This window comes from Globicephala melas, chromosome 19, assembly GCF_963455315.2.
Source record: "Globicephala melas chromosome 19, mGloMel1.2, whole genome shotgun sequence".
In the NCBI taxonomy this organism is placed as follows: domain Eukaryota; kingdom Metazoa; phylum Chordata; class Mammalia; order Artiodactyla; family Delphinidae; genus Globicephala; species Globicephala melas.
This window is the reverse complement of record NC_083332.1, coordinates 49,511,189-49,532,190: the sequence shown is the minus strand read 5'-3', so window position 1 is coordinate 49,532,190 and position 21,002 is coordinate 49,511,189. Positions and strand designations below refer to the sequence as shown.

General features: G+C 55.3%; 2 protein-coding genes across 4 annotated transcripts in view; one reads left to right on the top strand and one right to left on the bottom strand.

Moving 5' to 3' along the window:
* The first annotated feature begins 1,701 nt into the window (after window positions 1-1,701).
* On the top strand, window positions 1,702-20,086 carry FCSK (fucose kinase). The gene is made up of 25 exons (XM_030863376.2): window positions 1,702-1,982; window positions 2,810-2,974; window positions 5,710-5,810; window positions 6,165-6,316; window positions 7,416-7,466; window positions 8,434-8,559; window positions 8,878-8,950; window positions 9,354-9,451; window positions 9,849-9,929; window positions 10,418-10,537; window positions 10,717-10,888; window positions 11,302-11,414; window positions 12,073-12,174; window positions 12,296-12,466; window positions 12,952-13,016; window positions 13,733-14,103; window positions 14,779-14,989; window positions 15,164-15,330; window positions 15,427-15,648; window positions 15,990-16,133; window positions 16,297-16,416; window positions 18,040-18,227; window positions 18,311-18,410; window positions 18,913-19,136; window positions 19,311-20,086. Exons 3-25 carry the CDS (start codon window positions 5,729-5,731, stop codon window positions 19,383-19,385), a joined length of 3,228 nt encoding a protein of 1,075 aa, XP_030719236.2. The 5' UTR covers window positions 1,702-1,982; window positions 2,810-2,974; window positions 5,710-5,728; the 3' UTR covers window positions 19,386-20,086.
* COG4 (component of oligomeric golgi complex 4) overlaps window positions 17,698-21,002 on the bottom strand; it is a 30,098-nt gene continuing 26,793 nt past the window's right edge. The window contains exon 18 of one of the 3 annotated variants that reach the window (XM_030863394.3): window positions 17,698-20,903. In XM_030863394.3, the coding sequence (XP_030719254.1) occupies window positions 20,769-20,903 (135 nt within the window). In that variant the 3' untranslated portion in view covers window positions 17,698-20,768. The remainder of the gene's footprint in view (window positions 20,904-21,002) is intronic. The other 2 variants (XM_060288337.2, XM_030863393.3) reach the window with 2 other exon arrangements.

The window sequence follows — 21,002 nt, the reverse complement described above, 5'->3', positions numbered from 1 at the left end:
GGCTGCAGGCATCCCTGCCTTCCACTTCACTGCAGAGCGGGGATCTGCGTTGCTGAGAAGAGCAGCAGTGGGAGGCAGCTCATCTCTTCCCTGGAGGCCTGCTGGGTTCACAGTAGAAGAGAGCAGGTGCTGAAGTGGGGGAAGGAGGATGAGACCTGGGCCAAGTGAAGAGGGGGGATGACTCTAGTGGGAGAAGACTGAGAGAAGGAGAGAGATTTGGGGGAGGAGGCGGGGTAGTAGGAGCTGAGTAGGGGACTGCTCTTTTTTCATTCCTTCATTCAACAAATTGTTCGGAATTCCCTGGTGGGAGAGTGGTTAGGACTCCACGCTTTCACTGCCGAGGACCCAAGGTCCAGGGTTGATCCCTAGCTGGGGAACTAGGATCCCGCAAGCCATGTGGTGTGGCCAAAAAAACCCAGAAAAACAAAAAAACAAACAACACAAATCCAAATTGTTTTAACCACCTACAATGTCCTCGGCACGTTCTAGTGACTGAGGATACAATAGTGAACAAACCATTGATCCAGCTTTAAGGAGTCCGAATGGGAATAACAACAATCATCATAATAATGGTTAATATTTTTGGAGAATTTACTATGGAGTCAAGAATTTATTTATCTTATCCTCATAAGAATCTTAGGCATTTGACACTATTATTACCCCATTTTACAGATAAAGACAAGGAGGCAGAATAGCCAAGTGACTGGCCAAGGTTACACAGAGTTAGAGCAGAATCCCTCATCTTCTCTGAGACTGACCGCTTGGGCCCCGCAGGCTCCCTATTAAGGACACAAGATTTGGCAAGTATATTCTCATAAGAAAAATTCAAACAATACAAATAAAGCTCAAGTTCTCCCTGCCTATCCCCATCCCTGGCAGTCTCCACCTCAGAGGGTGCTCCTTCCAGTCCGGTTCCTATCCACACGTACTATATGTCCGCATACATTATTTTTGACATGAGTAGATTCTCATACATAATGTTCTTTAACAAAGTGTCTTGAACACTTTTCCCTATTGAACATGTAGATCTAGCTCATTATTTCTAACTGCTGCATAGTATTCCATTGCATGGATGTGCCTAGTTTATTTTCCCAGTACCCCGGAGAGAGAGTTTCCAGTTTTCCGCTATTACGAACAATGCTGCCATTCATAACTTTTCCAAAAAAGCCACAGATCTTTTTCCCACTACAGAGTTGAAAAGTTTCTACCGGAAGGATCCACATAATGAACCCGCGAAAGCATGGCCAATTGCCAATCCAACGGTAGTCGCTTACGCTCGAACACCTGTGGGGGTTTTTCCTCCGGGTTTGATTTGTTCCTCTTCGGGGAAACGCGGCGGCACCACGCCCCCCGCCAGGGGGTTAAACAAACGAACAAAACACAAACCTGGAACCCCGAGTCTCAGAAAACGAGTTTTGTCTTTACAACGCACTGGTCCCTCTGGGAGTTGTAGTTTTGCTGCCCAGCGGAGCCGCCTTCTCCCCTCACCTCACTTCTCGAAGGGAAGAATCACTGCTCTTTAGGAAAGCACTGCCCTTTAGGAAAGCGCTGCCCTGACTATCTCCGCTGGCTCAGGCGATAGCTCCGAGCTGGGCTTTTGGGGAGGACACGCCAGGGCGAGAGGAGGGCTGAAACTACATTTCCCAGGGTGCGCCGCGAAGGCACGCACAGCCCCGCGTTCAAGATCCTGCTGTGCCGAGAGCCGGCGGAGGCACGAATATCAGACCGCGCGTATACCGGTACGGTACCACCACTGTTCTGCGCCGTTTCTCCGCCTCCCTCCTACACTCTTGGACCCGCAGGACTGAGCCGGGCCACTGGCTGCCTGGTTCCTGATAGGGAAGAGCGTCGGGGAACTCTGCAGCAGCCCCCGGGCGCCCACTTGCTCCAAGGGGCGTCTGCGGGTCCTTCAACCCGTTGGCCTGGGTCTTTCTACAGGAGCTCCGGGACTTGGGGACGCCCGGGACAGGGACCATAGGCAGGTGGGCCTCTGGATGCTGGCGCTGGTGATTTTTCCTTTGAGGTCGCTTTTCCTGCCTCCGTTTACCCCATCGGGGCTCGTCATTATACACAAATCTCAATTATATGACGTTTGTGTAATTTGCAATGTAATTTTACTCCCAATCACCTTCCTTCTGCCTTTTTTCGCTTCCCAGAAGACAAATCAGATTCCTCCGTGGGGCTACTTTTTCCCCTTAAAATGCACAATCCCTGCCCCACTTCTCTTCAAAAAGCGAATATGAAGAGGCCTTACTATTTTATTCTGTCCCTGGCTTCCCTTCCCTATCCTAATTTTAGGCAGCGTGTGGCTGAGGACATTAAGAACTATTTCAACTTGGCCTCAGTAGATAAAGTTCTGTTGGAAGTGTGCAGAATATTGGATAGAGGCCTGTATTATCTAAGGTTTCTGTACAAATGTCAGGTATGACAGAGGTTAAAGACTCCAGGAGAGATGTCTTGTTTCTACAGGGTGGGTAAGAACAAGAATCTTGGAGTTGGATACACCTGACCTGCCTGTAAAAGCTGTTTATGTCCTTGGGCAGGCTATTTCATCTCTTTATGCTACAATTTCCTTAAATATAACGTAGGTGTGGTAAAATTCAATTCATAGGGCTGTTGAGTGGGTCACATGAGCTGATACTTCAACGTGTCTCTGGCGTGGTGCCTGAAGAAGACACTCCCTATGCCACCAGTACTGTTCCACCTTTTGTGTTCTGTTCTCATAATACCCTTTAGTCTGATCGGGCAAGGCATGCTACTTAGCCTTGGTTGATTTTCCCAGGCCTTCCCTGATTTTTTTCTTCTATAGGGGCATCTTTGACCCAGAGAATATATCAGTGCCTTCGCTCCAACCTGCTTCAGGGTCAAGTCGAACTCTCCTGTTGCTTTTCCTCATTGGAGAGAACTACCATTCATTGAGCTCCTGCTGTGTGCCACATATTTTTATGTTTATTTAATGCAACCATCCTAGGAGGTTGGTATCTTGGCCCCAGTTTTCAATTAGGGAACTGAGGCTCAGAGAGGTTAAGTAACCTGCTCAGGATCACACAGGAAGAGGGAGAGTTGGGGACAGCCTCTGGGGGTTGATTCCCAGCCCAGGACTATTCCTCTGCTCCAGTTTCTAGTAGAGTACAGTCCAGATCATGCCGTCCTCCCTCCTCTGCCTGTGACCTGTCATCTGCTCGTGACTCTCAGTCACTATGCCAAGACCGGGCTCAGACCTTTGGACTCTCCTTGGGGCATTTCTTCCTTGCTCTCTTTTAGCACGTTTGCTTGGGATCAAACATCATTATCACCATCACCTAAATAAGAATCTGAGACACCCAGGTCCCAGTCACGGATGCAGCATCAACTAGCATTTGTAAAGTGGACAGAATACTTACCTGGCAGTGGTGTTGTGAAGATGAAAAATCATAGTGCCTTAACTATGGGTCAGAATGGGTGGATGAGCTCACTTCTAGTGGCTGTTATCATTGATGCCATCCCTATTTCATTGTCACATTGCATTGGGCACTTTACATATATTTAGTACGTCTGTTCTTTTTTCCATCCTACAAAGTAGATTCAGTGTAGGGGTTAAGAGAATGGACTCTGGAAAAAAGGTGTCTGGGTTCAAATTTGGCTCTACCACTTGCTAGCTGTGTGACCTTGGTCAAGTCACTTAATCTCTCTGTGCCTCAGTTTCTTCATCTTTAAGGATAAAGAAAGTACTTCCCAGACTTTAGAGGTTCTTACAGTAATTTTTCCTTTGGCAGTCCCAAGAGGAAGATGATATACTCCCATGATGGTTTAGCTCCTCAGAGAAGCAGAGAACAAGATGGGATTAGACTTGCAAGAGATTTATTGGGGGAGGGAAGAAGGGGAGGGAGCTGGAGGAAGCAGGGAGAGCTGTCAGTTTTCAGTTCTGCTTCCTGTGACAGCACCGGAAGGAAGAAAGGAGGTATGGGTAGAAAGCTCTCAGACTGCAGTGCGGTTGTAAGACAGTTTCTGTTGGGTTGATGGGGAGTTCTGGAGCCAAGAGTGCCTGTCAGAGGATTCCCGTCTTGTAGCAGTGGGTCTGTCTGTTTCATGTCATTGGTTGGTGGGAAGCATGGCCTCCATGCGAACAAGATGGGGGCATCTATCCGTTACACTCCCTACCACAGGAGGCCAGAGAGGGTTAGGGGTGCCGAAGATCACACAGGGAGTTGGTGGCCAGTCTGGAATCCCCAGCCACCCCGTTAACTGAGAAGGCCAGATGGGTAACCTGGGGAATGCCTTTGACCTCAGATGCCTGGCCAAGATCTCTAGCTCAGGTTTCCCCTCTGGATTTCCCTCCTGAGCTGAACAGGGAACAGAGCAATTTTTGTTAGTGGTGGAGCTTTCCCTGAAAGCTCGTGGGAGTATGAGCGTTGCTAAGTGGCCGTGTCTGTCAGCCTTAACCATAGGCTTGGTGGCAGCAGAGTCTGGCATAGGAAGGAACCGTTACTGAGGTTCAGGTTTCCTGTTGGCTCCGGCTGGGGTGAGGGTTGACTGCAGACGGACGTGTGCTCAGGGCACCTCTGGGGTGGCATGCAGCTCACTCCACCGGCCCTCCCCACACTGAGCTTTGGGGGCTGGGGGGAAGAGGTGGGGGTGGGCTGCTGCATGGGACAGCAACTGGGACCCTGCCAGAGGTAGATGCCAGCGCACTCCTAGGGACTCGTCCACAGAGGTCTTGGGGAGGCCAGGGCCTCTACAGTCAGATTGGTTTCTTATCCGGTAGGAAAGGAGTGTTGGGGGAGAGGAGTGGGTGAAGCCATAGCTTTGGCTTCACCTTCCCCTCACTTGCTCAGAGTGCCCTGGAGGAAGATGGCTGACAGGTGGGGTTGCAGCCCCCTTCTGGCTTGGAGCCTCTGGGAGGGGAGGTCCCCTCTGAGGTCCCTGTAGTGGGTGCTGTTAGCATGCTGCGCTTGAACAAACTGGTACACCTCTCCCAGAGCTTCCCTCTTTTCCGGGGAATTGCCCTCAGCCTCGGGAGCCTAGAAGTTAGAGCCTCCCTCCCTGCAGCTCAGTGCCAATGATTGGATGATGAGGGGCCTGCGGTACAGAAAGGGCAGCCCCTTGTTTTAAGGTGGGACCCCCTGTCAACCCCACCCCGCTCCCCTTACTTCCTCTCCTGAGGAAATGTCATGCTCCCAGATAGATGAAGTCAAAGGTACCCTCATCACGTGACCCAGCAATCCCACACCTCGGTGTCCGCCTGGAGAGATGAAGTCTTATGCTCACGCTAAATCTGCACACGAATGCTTATAGCAGCTCCATTCATGATTACCAAAACCTGGAAGCAGCCCAGGTGTCCTTTAGTGGGTGGGTGGAGAAACAGACTGTGCGATGTCTATGAGACGGAATACTGCTTGGCAAAAAAAGAGAAAGAACTATGGATATGCATAGCCAACTGGGATGAATCTCAGAGGCATTATGTTGAGTGAAAGAAGCCAATCTCAAAAGATTACATTCCAACTATAGCTTTGGAGAACAGATGGCTGGTTGTCAGGGGTGAGGGATGGAGGAGGGTGTGACTGTAAAGGGTTAGCATGTGGGAGCTTTTTAAGATGCAGATGGTGGTAGTAACCACAAGAATCTATACATGTATTAAAATGCATAAAACTACTTATAACCAAAGAAATCAATTTTAGGGTATGATAATTTTAAAAAAATTCACATATACCCGTATCTCTGCCCTGGAAGCCCCTCAACTTTGGCCAGAATGGAGCAGCCGAAGGGGGTTGATTGGACGGTCATCATCCTGACATGCCAGTACAAGGACAGCGTCGAGGTCTTCCAGAGAGGTAGTTGATCTCCCTCTCCACTCTGCCCCTAATGTGGAACCCTCTCCCCTTTCCTTGTCACATACCCCTACAGCCCCAGGAGCTGGGCAGACCCGGGTTCAAACCCAGATTCTGCTTCTTCCTAGCCACGTGACCTCCGACATAGGTCACTTCACTGAGACTCGGTTTTCTCATCTGTGCAATGGGAGTAATTGTACTTACCTCACTGAGTTGGGCAAAGATCTGATGAGCTACTAGATGAAAAGCTGCTAAGTCAAAGAAGATTAAATAATGGCTGTCAGGAGGTTTGCTTGAGGTGCTTGGGACCGGGGTGAAGAGGCTGGGGGACAGGTCCCAGTCATGTTCTGACCGCAGAGCTGGAGATACGGCAGAAGCGAGAGCAGATCCCCACCAGGACGCTGCTGTTGGCCGTGGAAGACCCTGAGGTTCATGTGGGCAGTGGAGGAGCCACCCTCAACGCCCTGCTGGTGGTTGCTGAGCACCTGAGTGCCCGTGCGGGCTTCACTGTGAGTGCTCCTCAAGTGCCCCCTTGGGCGCAGCAGGGATGGGGGCTTCAAACAGAGCCTTTCCGGGGTCCCCAGCTCTTCGGGCTCCATTTTCCCACCCAGTTCTGGTTTGGCATCAGTTTTTGCGTCTGTAGATTGAGCAGACTCGTCCAGGTGAGGGCAGAAGGCAGGGGCGGCCTTTGTAGTGGTTTTAGAAAGTCAGAGCCAGTATCTAGGAGTTAGGCTTTCTGGCTTCCCTTGAGAAATCTCCTCTTGCTACCCTGGACGCTCCTTCCCACATAGCAGTGGTTTGCTGGAACTCAGGTGCCGTGGCCCCCGGTGCGTAGAGCGTGGGCCCACGTCCCACACACACCCAGCCACTTCACGAGGTCACCTTGCCTGCATGGCACCCTGGCACAGGCAGTGAGGGTGGTCACAGGCATGGACACGCTCTGGCAGTGGGGGTGGCACCCACAGGGGAGGGGACCACTGTGTGGTTGCCATGAAGCTGACTTACTGCGAGTCACCCGCCAGCCAGCCCCACGTTCTCGCCTGCAGCCTTCCGTAAAAACAGGGGACAGGGGAGTGGCCCAACTGGAAAGCTGCTGTGCTTCCTTATCCAGGAGTGGCCAGGGCTGCCTCGTGCCTGCCTGTGGCCATTGGTCTTGACCTTGCTGGTTGTTCCTTTGGTTCTTTTTTTTTAAAAATTAATTAATTTTATTTATTTATTTTTGGCTGCGTTGGGTCTTCGTTGCTGCGCACGGGCTTTCTCTAGTTGCAACAAGCGGGGGCTACTCTTTGTTGCAGTGTGCGTGCTTCTCATTGCAGTGGCTTCTCTTGTTGCAGAGCACGGGCTCTAGGCGCGTGGGCTTCAATAGTTGTGACGCACGGGCTCAGTAGTTGTGGTGCACGGGCTTAGTTGCTCCGTGGCATGTGGGATCTTCCCAGACCAGGGATTGAACCCGTGTCCCCCTTCATTGGCAGGCAGATTCTTAACCACTGCGCCACCAGGGAAGTCCCCCCTTTGGTTCTTGTGTGGACTTGTGCTGGGGTCTCTCCCTGCACAAGAGGGTGACATCCGCCCAGACCTCTGTGAACAGTGCTCTTCCGCTTTTGATAGGTGGTCACATCAGATGTTCTGCACTCGGCCTGGATCCTCATCCTGCACATGGTCAGTAGAATGCTGGGCAGGGGCCATGCAGAAGGATGGTCAGTCCTCGGGGTTGCATGGGACTTTAGGGGTCTTCTGCCTTTGTGTGCCAGTGTGCATTGTGCAAATCCTGAAGAATCAGAAATACAATTAATCCAGGTGTCCAAAATAGGGAACCGGTTAAATATAAACAGCATATCCTCCTGGTGGAATATTAGACAATGATAGAAAGGTCCATTTAACTCTCTGCACCGACCTGTGCATTGACCAGCTCTGTGACCTGGGGCAAGTCACTTGACTGTTTCTAGGCCTCAGTTTCCTCATCAGTAAAATGAGGATGGCAGCAGTTCCTACTTCATGTGGATGTGCTGAGATGACCCATCAAATGCTTAAATTGGGGCCTGGCCTGGCTCCCTGTGAGCATCGGTGAATATATTTTCATTGTTCAGTGAAAAAGGCCAGCCGCACAAGTTTGTTTAGAATGATCTCAGCCTTTTTAATTGAAAGTTTGATTGAGATCATTGTAGATCCACATTTAAGAAATAATCCAGAGGGAAGCCTCTGTAAACTTTGCCCAGATCTCGCCAATGGTCATATTTTCCAAAACTATAGTATAATTACAGCCAGGATATTGACATTGATATGGTTCCCAATCTTTCTCCAGTTTGACTTGTACTCGTGTGTGTGTGTGTGTGTGTGTGTGTGTGTGTGTGAAGTTCTGTTGTCTCCGTCTTTTTCATTTTTGTAAAAAAAAAAAAGTATGCATATGAGGTATATGAAAGGGCATAACCTCAAAATGAGGGCAACGGTTATTATCCCTGAGGGATTGTTTTTCTTTCTGTGTATCTGCATTTGCTAATTTTTTACCATAATCATGTAATTTAAAAAATCACATGAGAACACACTCTGTAAAAGTCCTCTAGCTTGATGGCTTTCTGTCCAGGCTCTCTGCCTCAAGCTCTTCTGCCTGTGCCTGCTCCCGCCCCAGGGCCGAGACTTCCCCTTCGATGACTGTGGCCGGGCCTTCACCTGCCTCCCTGTGGAGAACCCCCAGGCCCCTGTGGAGGCCGTGGTCTGCAACTTGGACTGCTTGCTGGACATCATGAGCCATCGGGTGAGACAGGCAGCTGCCATGGGGCCTTGTCCTGCTGAGCCACCAGCCATAGTCTGTGCTGACTCAGACAGGGGATGCCAGGAACAATGGCTTCGGGTGCCTGGAGTTAGTTAGAGCTTCAGGATGTTAGCGTTGGCCACACTGCGGGGAGGTACGGCCTCAGGAAGTAGGCGGGAGGGCTGGCATCGGCGCCATGGATATAGGGAGGCCCCTGTTACCTCAGCAGCCCGAGTCTCCCTGGAACAGGCCGAGGCTGTGCTGTGTGGGAGCAGAGGAAGGGCTGGGCCCGGCCACCAGCTTCATTCTCTCTCCCCACAGCTGGGCCCAGGCTCCCCGCCAGGCGTGTGGGTTTGCAGCACTGACATGCTGCTGTCTGTTCCTCCAAACCCAGGTGAGCCTGAGAAGGCTTGGGACTGCCTTCCCTAGCCACAGCCAACGTGGCTCTGCCTCTCCTCACCCACCCCGTCTCTGGGCCTGGCCTGCTGCCCTGTTCACAAGGGCAGCTCTAAGGTTTGAAGGATGGAGCTTAGACCAGGAGGCAGGGCTTCCCCTGCTGGGCCAGTCTGCCTGTCCGTAGAGTGGAGATACCCAGCCCTGCCCCCTTTGCCCCAAAGGGCTCTGTGGACAAACTTTGGGGGTGAGGTGTTGTCATTCTCCCAGAGGAATGTCCATTTGGCTTTGGAAACCATATTTTCTTTAGAGGTGCCTGGATGCCCCTGCCCTCCTCCTGGAAGGGATTCCCCCATTCCTTGGGTTGGGGTCCCTGGAGAGCCTCCTGACTCCCCCACCTGCAGGGATCAGCTGGGACGGCTTCCGGGGAGCCAGAGTGATCGCCCTTCCGGGGAGCACGGCCTATGCCCGGAACCATGGTGTTTACCTCACGGACTCCCAGGTAGTGCCCCTGGGGCAGCAGCGTGGGCAGCTGAGTCATCCTGGGATGGCCTCCTGGTCCTGTGCTCTGGGCAGCCTCGTCCTGGACTTTCTGGCATGGTCTGGATCTGGAGGAGTTTCGCCCCATGGCAGTAGCTCTTGTGCTCAGTCTTTTACCAAACATGAATTGCCCCTGATCCCGTGCCAGGCTCTGTGCCCAGGCTTGGGGCTGTGGAGACATTTGAAGCCTGCCCTCTGCTGTGAGGGTGGGGGAGGTCTCAGGCACTTGTATCCCCAGGAGTATGCTGGGGCCTGTCAGACTTGCATCCTGGGTTTATATCTGGAGAACACCCTTGCATGCCCTCTTTCGTAATCCTCTGTTGCTCCCTTCCCTAACTCTGTTTTCTGCTCCCACGTAGGGCTTTGTTTTGGACATTTATTACCAAGGCACCGAGGCAGAGATACAACGATGCGTCAGGCCTGATGGGCGGGTGCCACTGGTATGGCTGCCAGGGCAGAGCCCCACTCCTTCTGGGGAAGGCTAGAACCAGAATCTGAGGAAGATCTGGAACTGGTATTCAGGGGAGCAGGTGAAGCCAAAATCTGAGGAGGGGGTAGCCTTGGAATTCAGGGTCTTGTCCCAAATGAGAAAGGCTGGAACCAGACTCAGGGGATCCTTCTAGAATGAAGGACAAAGGTACGAGTGGTGGATAAGAGCCTGGGACTAGACTATAGGGAAGATGGAGAACTGGGTTTGGGAGGAGACCTGAAAATTGAGGGGGGTCCTAGAAGTTGCCTGCTGAGGGGCCCTTGGTGGAGCTGCCTCCAGTAAGCCTGGAGTCTGGGTGCTGGAGTGGCCCAGAAGATGAATGATCCTTTCCAGTGTGGCAGTCAGCCTTGCTTGGCCCATCTGCACATGGCCCTCCCCAACTCAGGCACAAGGCTGGCCCCAGGGTCTCCCACCTGACCCTTGTGGGGGCCCCTCCAGGTTTCTGGGCTTGTCTTCTTCTCTGTGGAAACTGCTGAGCACCTCCTGGCCACCCATGTGAGCCCGCCTCTGGACGCCTGCACCTACATGGGCTTGGACTCTGGAGCCCGGCCTGTCCAGGTGACTGGGATTGGGGACTGGCAGGTCCTGGCCTGGGCACGAGGCACTGACACTGGCAGCCTGGCTGTGTGACCTCAGGCCAGTCGTTTCCCCTCTCTATGTTAGCGTCTCTAGAGACGGAACCGCCCCAGCTCAGCCTAGGAACCCACTAATAGCAGTGCTTCCCACCCTTGTCCCAGCTATCTCTATTTTTTGACATCCTGCTCTGCATGGCCCGGAACGTGAGAAGGGAGGACTTCCTGGTGGGGCAGCCCCCAGAGATGGGGCAAGGTGACGCGGACATGGCAGGTTATCGGCATGGAGCCCGGGCTGAGCTGTGGAGGGAGCTTCGCGACCAGCCCCTCACAGTGGGTGGGTACTGCCTCTTGCTCTCCGGGGTGGGGAGGCCATGGGAGTGAAGGCCCCCAGAATGAGGCTCCCACCCCACCTGCCTGGCCCCAGGCTCCTGGACCAGGCAGGCCTAGTGAGTGCATGGACTGGACAATTACCCTCTCCCAGTTCCGAGTCCCCTGCTGAGGTAACTCTCCTCTTCTTCCTTTGTCTCATTCTTGGGCTCCAGTCCTGGTCTTTCTACTTTCTAGCTGTGTGACTTTGGGCAGGTTGCTGAGCCTCTCTGGATCTCAGCTTCCCCACTGGCACAGCGGGCTCATTTCCATGCTTGCCCTCCCAGGCCCTGATGAAGATGTGTCTTCTGGTGGGAGGCCCAGCCTGGTGTCAGAGCTGCAACATGCAGGGTGTTGGGGTCAGTACTTGTATCTTTACAGCATATGTCCCTGACGGCAGCTACAACTACATGACCAACTCAGCCAGTGAGTTCCTGCACAGTCTCACATTCCCGGGGGCTCCTGGGGCCCAGGTCGTGCACTCCCAGGTGGAGGTAAGACCTGCCTGGAGGTAAGGCCAGCAGAGGGGCCTACGGGGTACCTGAAGACAGATAGGAATGGGGGGGATGCAGGGAGGGGAGGGAATAGCTCACTCTTGGGACAGATTATCTATGCGTGTAGGTGTTATTATCCCCATTTTGCACGTGAGTCACTGGAGGCTCAGAGAGGTTAAGTTACTTGCCTAAGACCACAGAGCCAGTAAGTGGCCAAGTCAGGATTCTACATCCAAGTCTGAGTGAGCAGCTAGAGAAGATTCCCCCCCACACACCCTTTCTGAAGGGTTTGCTTGGGGATTCAGGCAAATTCATGGTGATGGGGCAGGTAGAGTTCATAGGTGGCCCTCAGGGTGGCAGGGGTAGGGGTAGCTGGACAGGTGGGAGAGGTTTTCTGGGGGAGCTGTCATCTGGTGGGACCTCCGCTACTGGGTGCAGATTTGCTTTGGAGGAGAAGGCAGGGAGAGTGTGCTCCTGGGGGAGCAGCAGAAATAAAGATGGGATGGGAGTCAGCCTGAGGCTGTGGCCAGGGAGATATCGAGAGGGATCTGGCTGGCCGACAGGCGCAGGGAGCAGCAGGAATTCTGGCCCTGGCTGTGGAGGAGAATTGGGGCAGCCCCCGCCCCGGGCCCTCACAGCTTTCTCCCTGGCTTCACAGGAGCGGCAGCTACTGGGGGCCGGGAGCTCTGTGGTCAGCTGCCTGCTGGAGGGCCCCGTCCAGCTGGGTCCTGGGAGTGTCCTGCAGCACTGCCACCTGCGGGTGAGGCCTGAGAGGGCAGGCAGAGGGAGGGCAAGGGTACGGGAGCCAGGGTCCTGTGTGTTTTGTGGGCGTGCTTGGGGTTCCCCTGCCCACGCAGGACGCCTGCCTGCTTTCCTGCCAGGGCCCCATTCACATCGGCACTGGCTGCTTCGTGAGTGGCCTGGACGTGGCCCAGTCCGAGGCACTGCACGGCTTGGAGCTGCACGACCTCGTCCTGCAGGGACACCATGTGCAGCTGCACGGCGCCCGCAGCCGGGCCTTCACCCTCGTTGGCCGTCTCGACAGCTGGGAAGTAGGTGCTCACCTGCCTCCCCTCGCCCCCATTCTTTAGGCTTTGGGGAGCACCGGGGGTCCTAGCGCGGCTTCATTGCAGGGCTCGCTGAGCGCTCACCTGAGGGATAGGCAGTGAGGAGAGTGTAGCCAGTAGAGTCTCAACAGGCCTTTACCTCCCTCCTCAGCTGCTCTGACGCAGGCTGGGTGGGGATTCTTATCCCCATTTTTCAGGCCGGAGACTGAGGTTCAGAGAGGGAGGTGACCCGCCTTGGGCTGCAGAGCCAGTTATGGAGGGTCAGGCGCCAGGATTCTGCTCCAGGTTCCAGGCACCCGGGCTGGAATGTGGAAGCTCCAGGACTTGATGCTGTTTCAGAACTTGCTTGCCTAAGTGCCCCTGTCTCTTTTCCTGTCCCCTCTTGAGCAGATTCTGGTCCTCTGGCCTTATTGCCCTTAACCCCTTCCTGTGGCCCCTGCAGCCCTGACTGCTTCCTTCTCTTTCCCCAGAGACAGGGGACAGGAACGTATCTCAACATGTCTTGGAGTCAGTTCTTCCAGAAGACAGGCATTCGGTAGGGTTGGTGGCCCCACGGGCCTCTGTGGGCCTCGGCAGCCAGGGTGGTAGCTGCTTGGAGGCTCATTCTGCTCATCCTGCCCCACTTCCCACCATCCCTGCAGTCTGGGGTCATTTTTTTTTTTTTCAATTTATTTCATTTATTTTTGGCTGCGTTGGGTCTTCATTGCTGCGGGCGGGCTTTCTCTAGTTGCGGTGAGCAGGGGCTACTCTTTGTTGCGGTGCGCGGGCTTCTCACTGCAGTGGCTTCTCTTGTTGTGGAGCATGGGCTACAGGCACACGGGCTTCAGTAGTTGTGGCACGCAGGCTCAGTAGTTGTGGCTCGTGGGCTTAGTTGCTCCACGGCATGTGGGATCTTCCTGGACCAGGGCTCGAACCAGTGTCCCCTGTGCTGGCAGGCGGATTCCTAACCACTGTGCCACCAGGGAAGTCCCCTGGGGTAGTTTCGAGCAGCCTGATTTTCCCTAGCTTCTTCTCCCTGGGCAACTCCAAATTCCTGGCCGTGCTCAGGCTTTGGGATTTTGTTCAATGGCCTGGGGAAGGAGGCAGGGCAGCTGGGCCTCCCTCCCTGAATGGCCTGCTTGTGCGGCCTCTGGAGTTCGTCCTGTCCCCATGAACGAGCCAACCCCCAGCTGACAGGTGGTCAGGTCTTGGTGACCAGGCAGGAGCACTTGCTTTCCTCCTGCTCATGTGTCTTCTTTCTCCCCACATCAGGGACTGGGACCTGTGGGACCCAGACATGCCCCCCATTGAGTGCTGCCTTCTCAATGCCCGTCTCTTTCCCGTGCTCCACCCCTCGAGGGCCCTGGGGCCCCAGGACATGCTGTGGATGCTGGACCCCCAGGAGGCTGGGAGCAAGGCCCTGCGGACTTGGCGAGCCTCCTGGCGTCTGTCATGGGAGCAGCTGCAGCCGTGCCTGGATCGGGCTGCCACACTGGCCTCCCGCCGGCACCTGTTCTTCCGCCAGGCCCTGCATAAGGCGCGGCACGTGCTGGAGGCCCGACAGGACCTCAGCCTGCGCCCGCTGATCCAGGCTGCTGTGCGCGAGGGCTGTCCTGGGCCCCTGATGGCCACCCTGGACCAGGGTGAGTGTGCTGGGCACCCATGCTGGGAAGCCAGACCCAGCATCACCTGCCCTGTCTGCCCTCTAGGTCATCGACCTGAGGGTACTAGGGAGTCATGAGACTTTAAAGCAGGGGAAAGACACAAATGGACTTAACTTTTAGGTTTCTGGGAAGCTCCATCCCTGTTAGTGGGGAGTTTGGTGAGAGGCGGAGGCCTGGGGCTGAGCCTCTGGGTCCTGTGAGCATCGGCAAAGGCTGCACGTTCTGTGCGGGGGTGGGGGTGGGGGCTGGATGTGGGTGAAGAGCTCCAGCACAGCCCGGGGGATGTGGCCCGCCCTGCATGGGACCCAGGCATTCTGTGGGGACTCAGCCTTAGCCTCACAGGGACTGCCTCATTCCCCATTTCAGTTATTCACTCATGGCCACACAGCTGGTTGGTGGGGGGCTGAGACTGAACCCAGGTGGTTTGCCCCCCAAGCCTGAGCTCTTACTCATTAAGGGCATACTGGGTGGGGGGTACAGAGGCATGTCTGGGCTGGGGCTGGTGGGATGAGAACTTTGCCAGGCAGAAGAGTGGGGAGCATTCCCAGGCAAGGATACATCTTGGGCAAAAGTGAAGAGGTCTGGGGTGCTTGAGGGCAGGGGGCATTGAGGGCGGGCCTCCTCCCCAGCTACTACTGACTCCTGGTCCCTCAGTGGCAGCTGGTGTGGGAGATCCTGGCGTGGCAGCCCGGGCACTGGCCTGTGTGGCGGATGTCCTGGGCTGCATGGCAGAGGGCCAAGGAGGCTTACGGAGTGGGCCAGCTGCCAACCCTGAGTGGGTGCGGCCCTTCTCGTACCTGGAGTGTGGAGACCTGGCGCGGGGCGTGGCGGCGCTTGCCGAGGAGCGGGACAAGTGGCTGAGCAGGTGGGTGCTAATGATGTCAAAACCCTTGGAGTAGCCCCCTGCCGTCCTTGGAGGTGGAAACCCAGAGAGAGGTGGAGTGTCCTCAGGTCACCTAGGGCAGTCAGTCCCCAAACCCAAGCAGCCCGCCCCCAGCTTGGGGCTCCATGCCACCATCTCTCTGTTCCCTCCTGGCAGACCAGCCTTACTAGTACGAGCTGCCCGCCACTACGAGGGGGCTGGGCAGATCCTGATCCGCCAGGCTGTGATGTCAGCCCAGCACTTTGTCTCCTCGGTGCCGGTAGAGCTGCCAGCACCTGGGCAGTGGGTGGTGGCTGAGTGCCCGGCTCGAGTGGACTTCTCTGGTGAGCCCCTTGGGGGGGCGGTAGGGGTGAGGGTAGCCACCCCAGAACTGAGCTGGCAGCCCCTGTGACCAGCTTGGTCTTGTTCAATTGCCACAGGGGGCTGGAGTGACACGCCACCCCTTGCCTATGAGCTTGGTGGGGCAGTGCTGGGCCTGGCTGTGCGAGTGAATGGCCGCCGGCCCATTGGGGCCAGGGCTCGCTGCATCCCAGAGCCCGAGCTGTGGCTGGCATTGGGACCTCGGCAGGACGAGATGGCCACGAAGATAGTATGCGGGAGCCTGGATGACCTGCAGGATTACTGCCAGCCCCATGCCCCAGGTCAGGGCACCTGTGAATTGCACAGGTGGGGATGGCACACCTAGCCAGCTGGGGGACGGGGGCAGAACCCGAGAGACCCTGCAGGCCATGGGTGCCTGGCCTGAGGGCGAGCCAGTCTGGTGGAGGAGCCCTGACGTTACGCTGCCCAGGCACAGGAGGTAGAGCTGGCACATTTGCTGGTGTTATGGAGCCCAGAGGACCTTTTGTGGCTTGGGGATGGGGTCTGCACCGCTGCTGGGCTTTTATCCCCTAGATGAGCCCCAGGCCAGGCTGAGATGGGTGGGGTGTCTGTTTCCACCCCTGGAGACCAAATTCCTTGCCGGATGCTGCTCACTCCACAGGGGCGCTGTTGAAGGCGGCCTTCATCTGTGCGGGGATCGTGAGTGTCCACTCCAAGCTCTCGCTGAGTGAGCAGCTGCTGTGTACCTTTGGGGGCGGCTTTGAGCTGCATACCTGGTCCGAGCTGCCCCATGGCTCTGGCCTTGGTGAGCAGGCCCTGTCTCCCTGCTGCTCACTGACTCCGTTCCCCCTTTCAGCTTTGCCTCCAATCCTCTCCCCAGCCTCTGCCCAGTGGAGAGGGAGGGGGTGGGGCAGGATTGGGCTGGGCAGAGCTGTTTCATGGCTGGTACTCTCCTCTGTGCCCTGCAGGCACCAGCAGCATCCTGGCGGGGGCTGCCCTGGCCGCCTTGCAGCGGGCCGCAGGCCGGGCGGTGGGCATGGAGGCCCTGATCCACGCAGTGCTGCATCTGGAGCAGGTGCTTACCACAGGTATGGCCTGCCCCAGGGCAGAGGGAGGTCACTGGAACTTTTTCAGGGGCCTCCAGGGGCTTCCCTGGACCTGCAGACAGAGCTGTGCTGCTCCTTACAATGGTTAGAACTTCCCTCTTATCACTCTGACACTCTCCCTTTGGTGGTTTTCAAAATGAAATATTTCTACCTCAAAGGACTTGATGTAGGAGCACCTACTAAGTGTTAAGAGTCTGTGCTGCACCTTTCATGTGTGTTAGGTATTCCTCATGTCTCTGTTCCTACCCAGGGCTGTCCCTCAGGGCAGGGCTGGGTTTGGATTAGGGGACAGGACCTTCAGTCTGTTCTTCAGCACCGTGCCTCTCTCTTGGGCTAGGGCCACTTGTCCCTCGCTTCCCCCACCACATGATGGGGTACCAAGTGCATGGCTGTGATCATACAGAATGTCACCACTAGCACCATGGCTGTGATCATACAGAATGTCACTAGCTTCTCCTACTCATCACTGTGGCCCCTTAGCATCCATGCACAATGGAGAGCAGCCAGAGGTTTGTCTGGCTCTAGGGTGCTCTGGTCACCTCAGGATGCCAGGCCTCATCTTCAGCATGACTCTGGGAGGGAAAATGCCACAAAGATGTATAGATGCCTGATTATGGTATCTTCTCTGGCCACTTTGTAGCCTAGCTCCCTCCTTTCATTGTAATGACTCACATCCCATAATAGGTAGTCATTAGCAAAAGGGGCAGATGGGGAAGCTTTTTTAGTTTTCTTTTGAGGTACACTGTTCATATCTCTCATTTGGTCAAATGACAACTATTTATCGAATACCCTCTCTGTATTGGGCCCTGGGGATAAAACGAGCAAAAACAGCATCCCTGCCATCAAAAGTCTTATACAGTCTATTGGAGACAAACACGGATCAATAACCACTCCAATAAATGTATAATTACAAGCTACGCTACGTGCTCCGAAGGAGAGGGGTGCAATTAAGGAGTTCTTGACATTCCAGGCCTGACGCTAACCACATTTTGGCTGTAAAGTTCCAGATGCCTCCTGCCATTTGCATTTTATACTCGAAATCCTTGCAGACCCTTCTCCAAATATCAAAGGCCTATCCCAGAATCATCTCAAGTTTTGACATTTTTATATAGCTGCAAGAAGAAAAGAGATCCGTACCTTTCATTAGTAAAGCAAAATGTGAACAAGCTATTTTAAGTTTGATAAGAAATGCTGAGAAGCTTATTTCCACCATCAACACCCTTTATCAGGCAAGCCAGGGTGCAGGGACTGTTAGGTGTAGGGAAAGTCCTATGTCATCCCTCCTCAGGGGGAAAGGTTAGTGTAAGGTCTTAATCCTTTGATGTGGTTTACCCCAATTCCAAGTACACATTAGGTCTGCAACAAAACTCAGGCCTTGTGCATTCTAAGCTTGGCTCCAGAATGAAGCCCCTTCCATTGCTGGGTTCAACTTGCTCCCAGGGCGGGGGCAGAAGCTGCACAGCTCACCTGGCCCAGCTGAAGTTGTGGGGGGAAGCTGTCTTCCCACACTGGTCCCTGCCAGGGATGCAAGGCCAGGAGCCTGTACTGGGAGAGGGAAGCTGGGCCAGATAGGCTCCAACAGTGACGGGGCCCGGGCTCTCGCAGGAGGTGGCTGGCAGGACCAAGTGGGTGGCCTAATGCCTGGCATCAAGGTGGGGCGCTCCCGGCCTCAGCTGCCGCTGAAGGTGGAAGTGGAAGAGATCACTGTGCCTGCGGGCTTTGTCCAGAAGCTCAATGACCACCTGCTCCTGGTGTACACTGGCAAGACCCGTCTGGCCCGGAATCTGCTGCAGGTGAGCCCTGGCCCCAGAAGGGAGGGACGCGAGATGGCTCAGCTAAGCTGAGCCTCACTGCACCCCTCCTGCCCCACCTGTAGGACGTGCTGAGGAGCTGGTATGCCCGGCTGCCTGCCGTTGTGCAGAATGCCCACAACCTGGTGCGGCACACCGAGGAGTGTGCTGAAGCCTTCCGCCAAGGTAAGGCGCTTCTTCCCCGGAGCTCAGGCACCAGGAGTGAGTGCCTGTTGCCTGTGGGTCTGAGGCCCGGGGCCTTTGCAGACTTGGCACCAGCCCTAGGTGTGAAGCCTCTGTCCTCTGCAGGGTCCCACACGTAGGTGGGAGTCACATCTCAGGTCAATACTTGCATCCTGGGGAAAGCCTCCAGCCCCACCTACCAGGAAGCAGATGGGGGAAGAGGCTTGGCTCCATAGCCGAGTTCCAGGGAGTCAGAGCTGATTCGGGTTACACAGTTCAGTGAACACTGTGCCGGGTACCACGCCAACTGCTCTGTGCTCGTTAGTCCTCAAACAACCCCGTGAGGTGGGCTTTATCACTCCTGTTTCCAGTGAGTACTGAACCCAGGTTCTTAGCTATGACACTGGTTAAGAAGTGCCTCTTGGCACCCCATCCAGTCTACAGAGGGGCACTGAGTGAATATCCTGGCCCAGGCACACAAGTCCCCTCTCTGCCCCCACCCCAGGGAGCCTGCCTCTGCTGGGCCAGTGCCTGACATCATACTGGGAGCAGAAGAAGCTCATGGCTCCAGGCTGTGAGCCCTTGGCTGTGCGGCATATGATGGATGTCCTGGCCCCCCACGTGCATGGCCAGAGCCTGGCAGGGGCAGGTGGCGGGGGCTTTCTCTACCTATTGACCAAGGAGCCGCGGCAAAAGGAGGCTCTGGAGGCTGTGCTGGCCAAGACTGAGGTATGGTGTGGTCGGGGTATGGTATCTGGCACGGGACAGGAGCCCTCCCTGTGGCCCACCAGCTAACCAGCGGCTACAGGTGTAAGTCCCCTTGGCCCTGCAGCCACAGTCCAGCCTCCCGAAAGCCTAAAACCCACCCAGACCCTCTTAGCACCTCCTGTCCTTTGCTCCTAGGGCCTCGGAAACTACAGCATCCACCTGGTAGAAGTGGACACTCAGGGCCTGAGCCTGCAGCTGCTGGGGGACTGAGACCTCAGCCTGATGCCCCTTCTCATGAGGCTTGTCCCTCTGCAAGAGGAGAAAGCCTGGAGCTATAGCAGGCCCTCCCTTCCTTCCCCCATGGGAGCGCTCAGTCTTCTACTCTTCACCCACTTCTTTGTGAATCTGCTTCCAAAGGAAGCCAACCTGAGCTCAGGCCCAGCCCTTTCTAAAAGTTGGTGAGGCACAGACGGTGCTTGGGAACAGGACTGTGACCTCCTGGTTGACAGGGGCCTAGGCTTGGTGTCTGCTCCATCTGGACACAGGAAGGTCCTAAGTTCAGCGTCCACTGTGACCTTTACAAATCTGATGGCCCAGCTTGGGCCTTGGCCTTCTCTCTCTCCATGAGGGCCTGGAAGAAGGGGATGACAACCAGCCTTGGCAGATGGCTGGGTTCCCTTGGTAAGGCCGACCCTGAAGAGGCCCTTTGAGGCATTTCCTGTGGCCTTCCTTAGAGGTCAGGCTTTTGCCTGAGTAGAGACTTCCTGTTCCACACTCACTCCCAAGCTGACTTAATGGGGGAGTGGGAACAGGGATGAGGGTCCACACTCGTGTCTGTGGCAGAGAGCCAGTGCAGTCCTGCAGCAAGTCACTGCTAATCGTGGCCTTAACCAGCAACTCTGCCATGTGCCTGTGGGCCGTGAGTTCTCAGGACTGCAATCTTCTTGGAATAAATTCACTCTGCTCTTCAAGGTTGTCCTCATAAAGTTCTTTTTTGTTCCTGCTGGGAGCAATTCCCACTTCCCCTGGCACTGTGGGAAACTGCCCCTGGGATGATCCAACTTCTGGTGCTGAGGGCCCAAGAGATGGGATGAGGGTCCGGGATTGGATGAGGTACCTGTTATCATGTGGGTCCTGGTGGTGGCCATGTGCCTCTCTGGGTGTGGGAGGAGGCTGAGGATTTAGGCTTTTGCCTTCACATTTCAGTGCAACTGATGGACCTGTCTTGCTCTGTAGCATCCAGCCCTTCCTGGCAACAGCACACTGGCATCTCTTCAAGGAGTATCTTTATTTAGGGTGATCATAAGCATCACAGCCTCTCCTCGGAATAAACCTAATTCCTTAGGTCCCTAGATAAACCTAAGTCCTTTAAGACTGGCAGCCCGTTTGCTGCAGTGTCCAAGAACGAGAGAATGACTACCCGTGCAGGAGACTGGCCTGCCCTGTCTTCCCCACCTAATTAGGAGCCAAGGGGGACCTACCTCACTTGGTGGGGAGAGACTGTCTCCCAAAGCACCCTGACAGGTCTGAGAACAGAGAGTGGACTGCGTCGGGGCCTTGTTTCCCTGCTGCCAGCAGTGGAACAGTCTGGGCTGTGGCCACTTAGGGAATGGGCCCCAAAGCGTGATGGGCCAGGTGGGGTCACCCTGGCAGCTACAGGCGCAGCCTCTTGATGTCCTCGCTGCGGAAGTCTATGCGCAGAGCCAGCACCTGGCGTACTTCAGCAGGAGTGAGGCGCCACGTCAATGGGCCAGAGTTCGCGCCCCAGTAATCTAGGATCTCGGTCACCTATGGGGAAGAACAGAGACGAGTCAGCAAGGAGGGGCTATCTTGAGAGAAGGCCTTGGGCTCCACCAGAGGCAGAGCAGGGGTGCCCAGGAAGAAGGT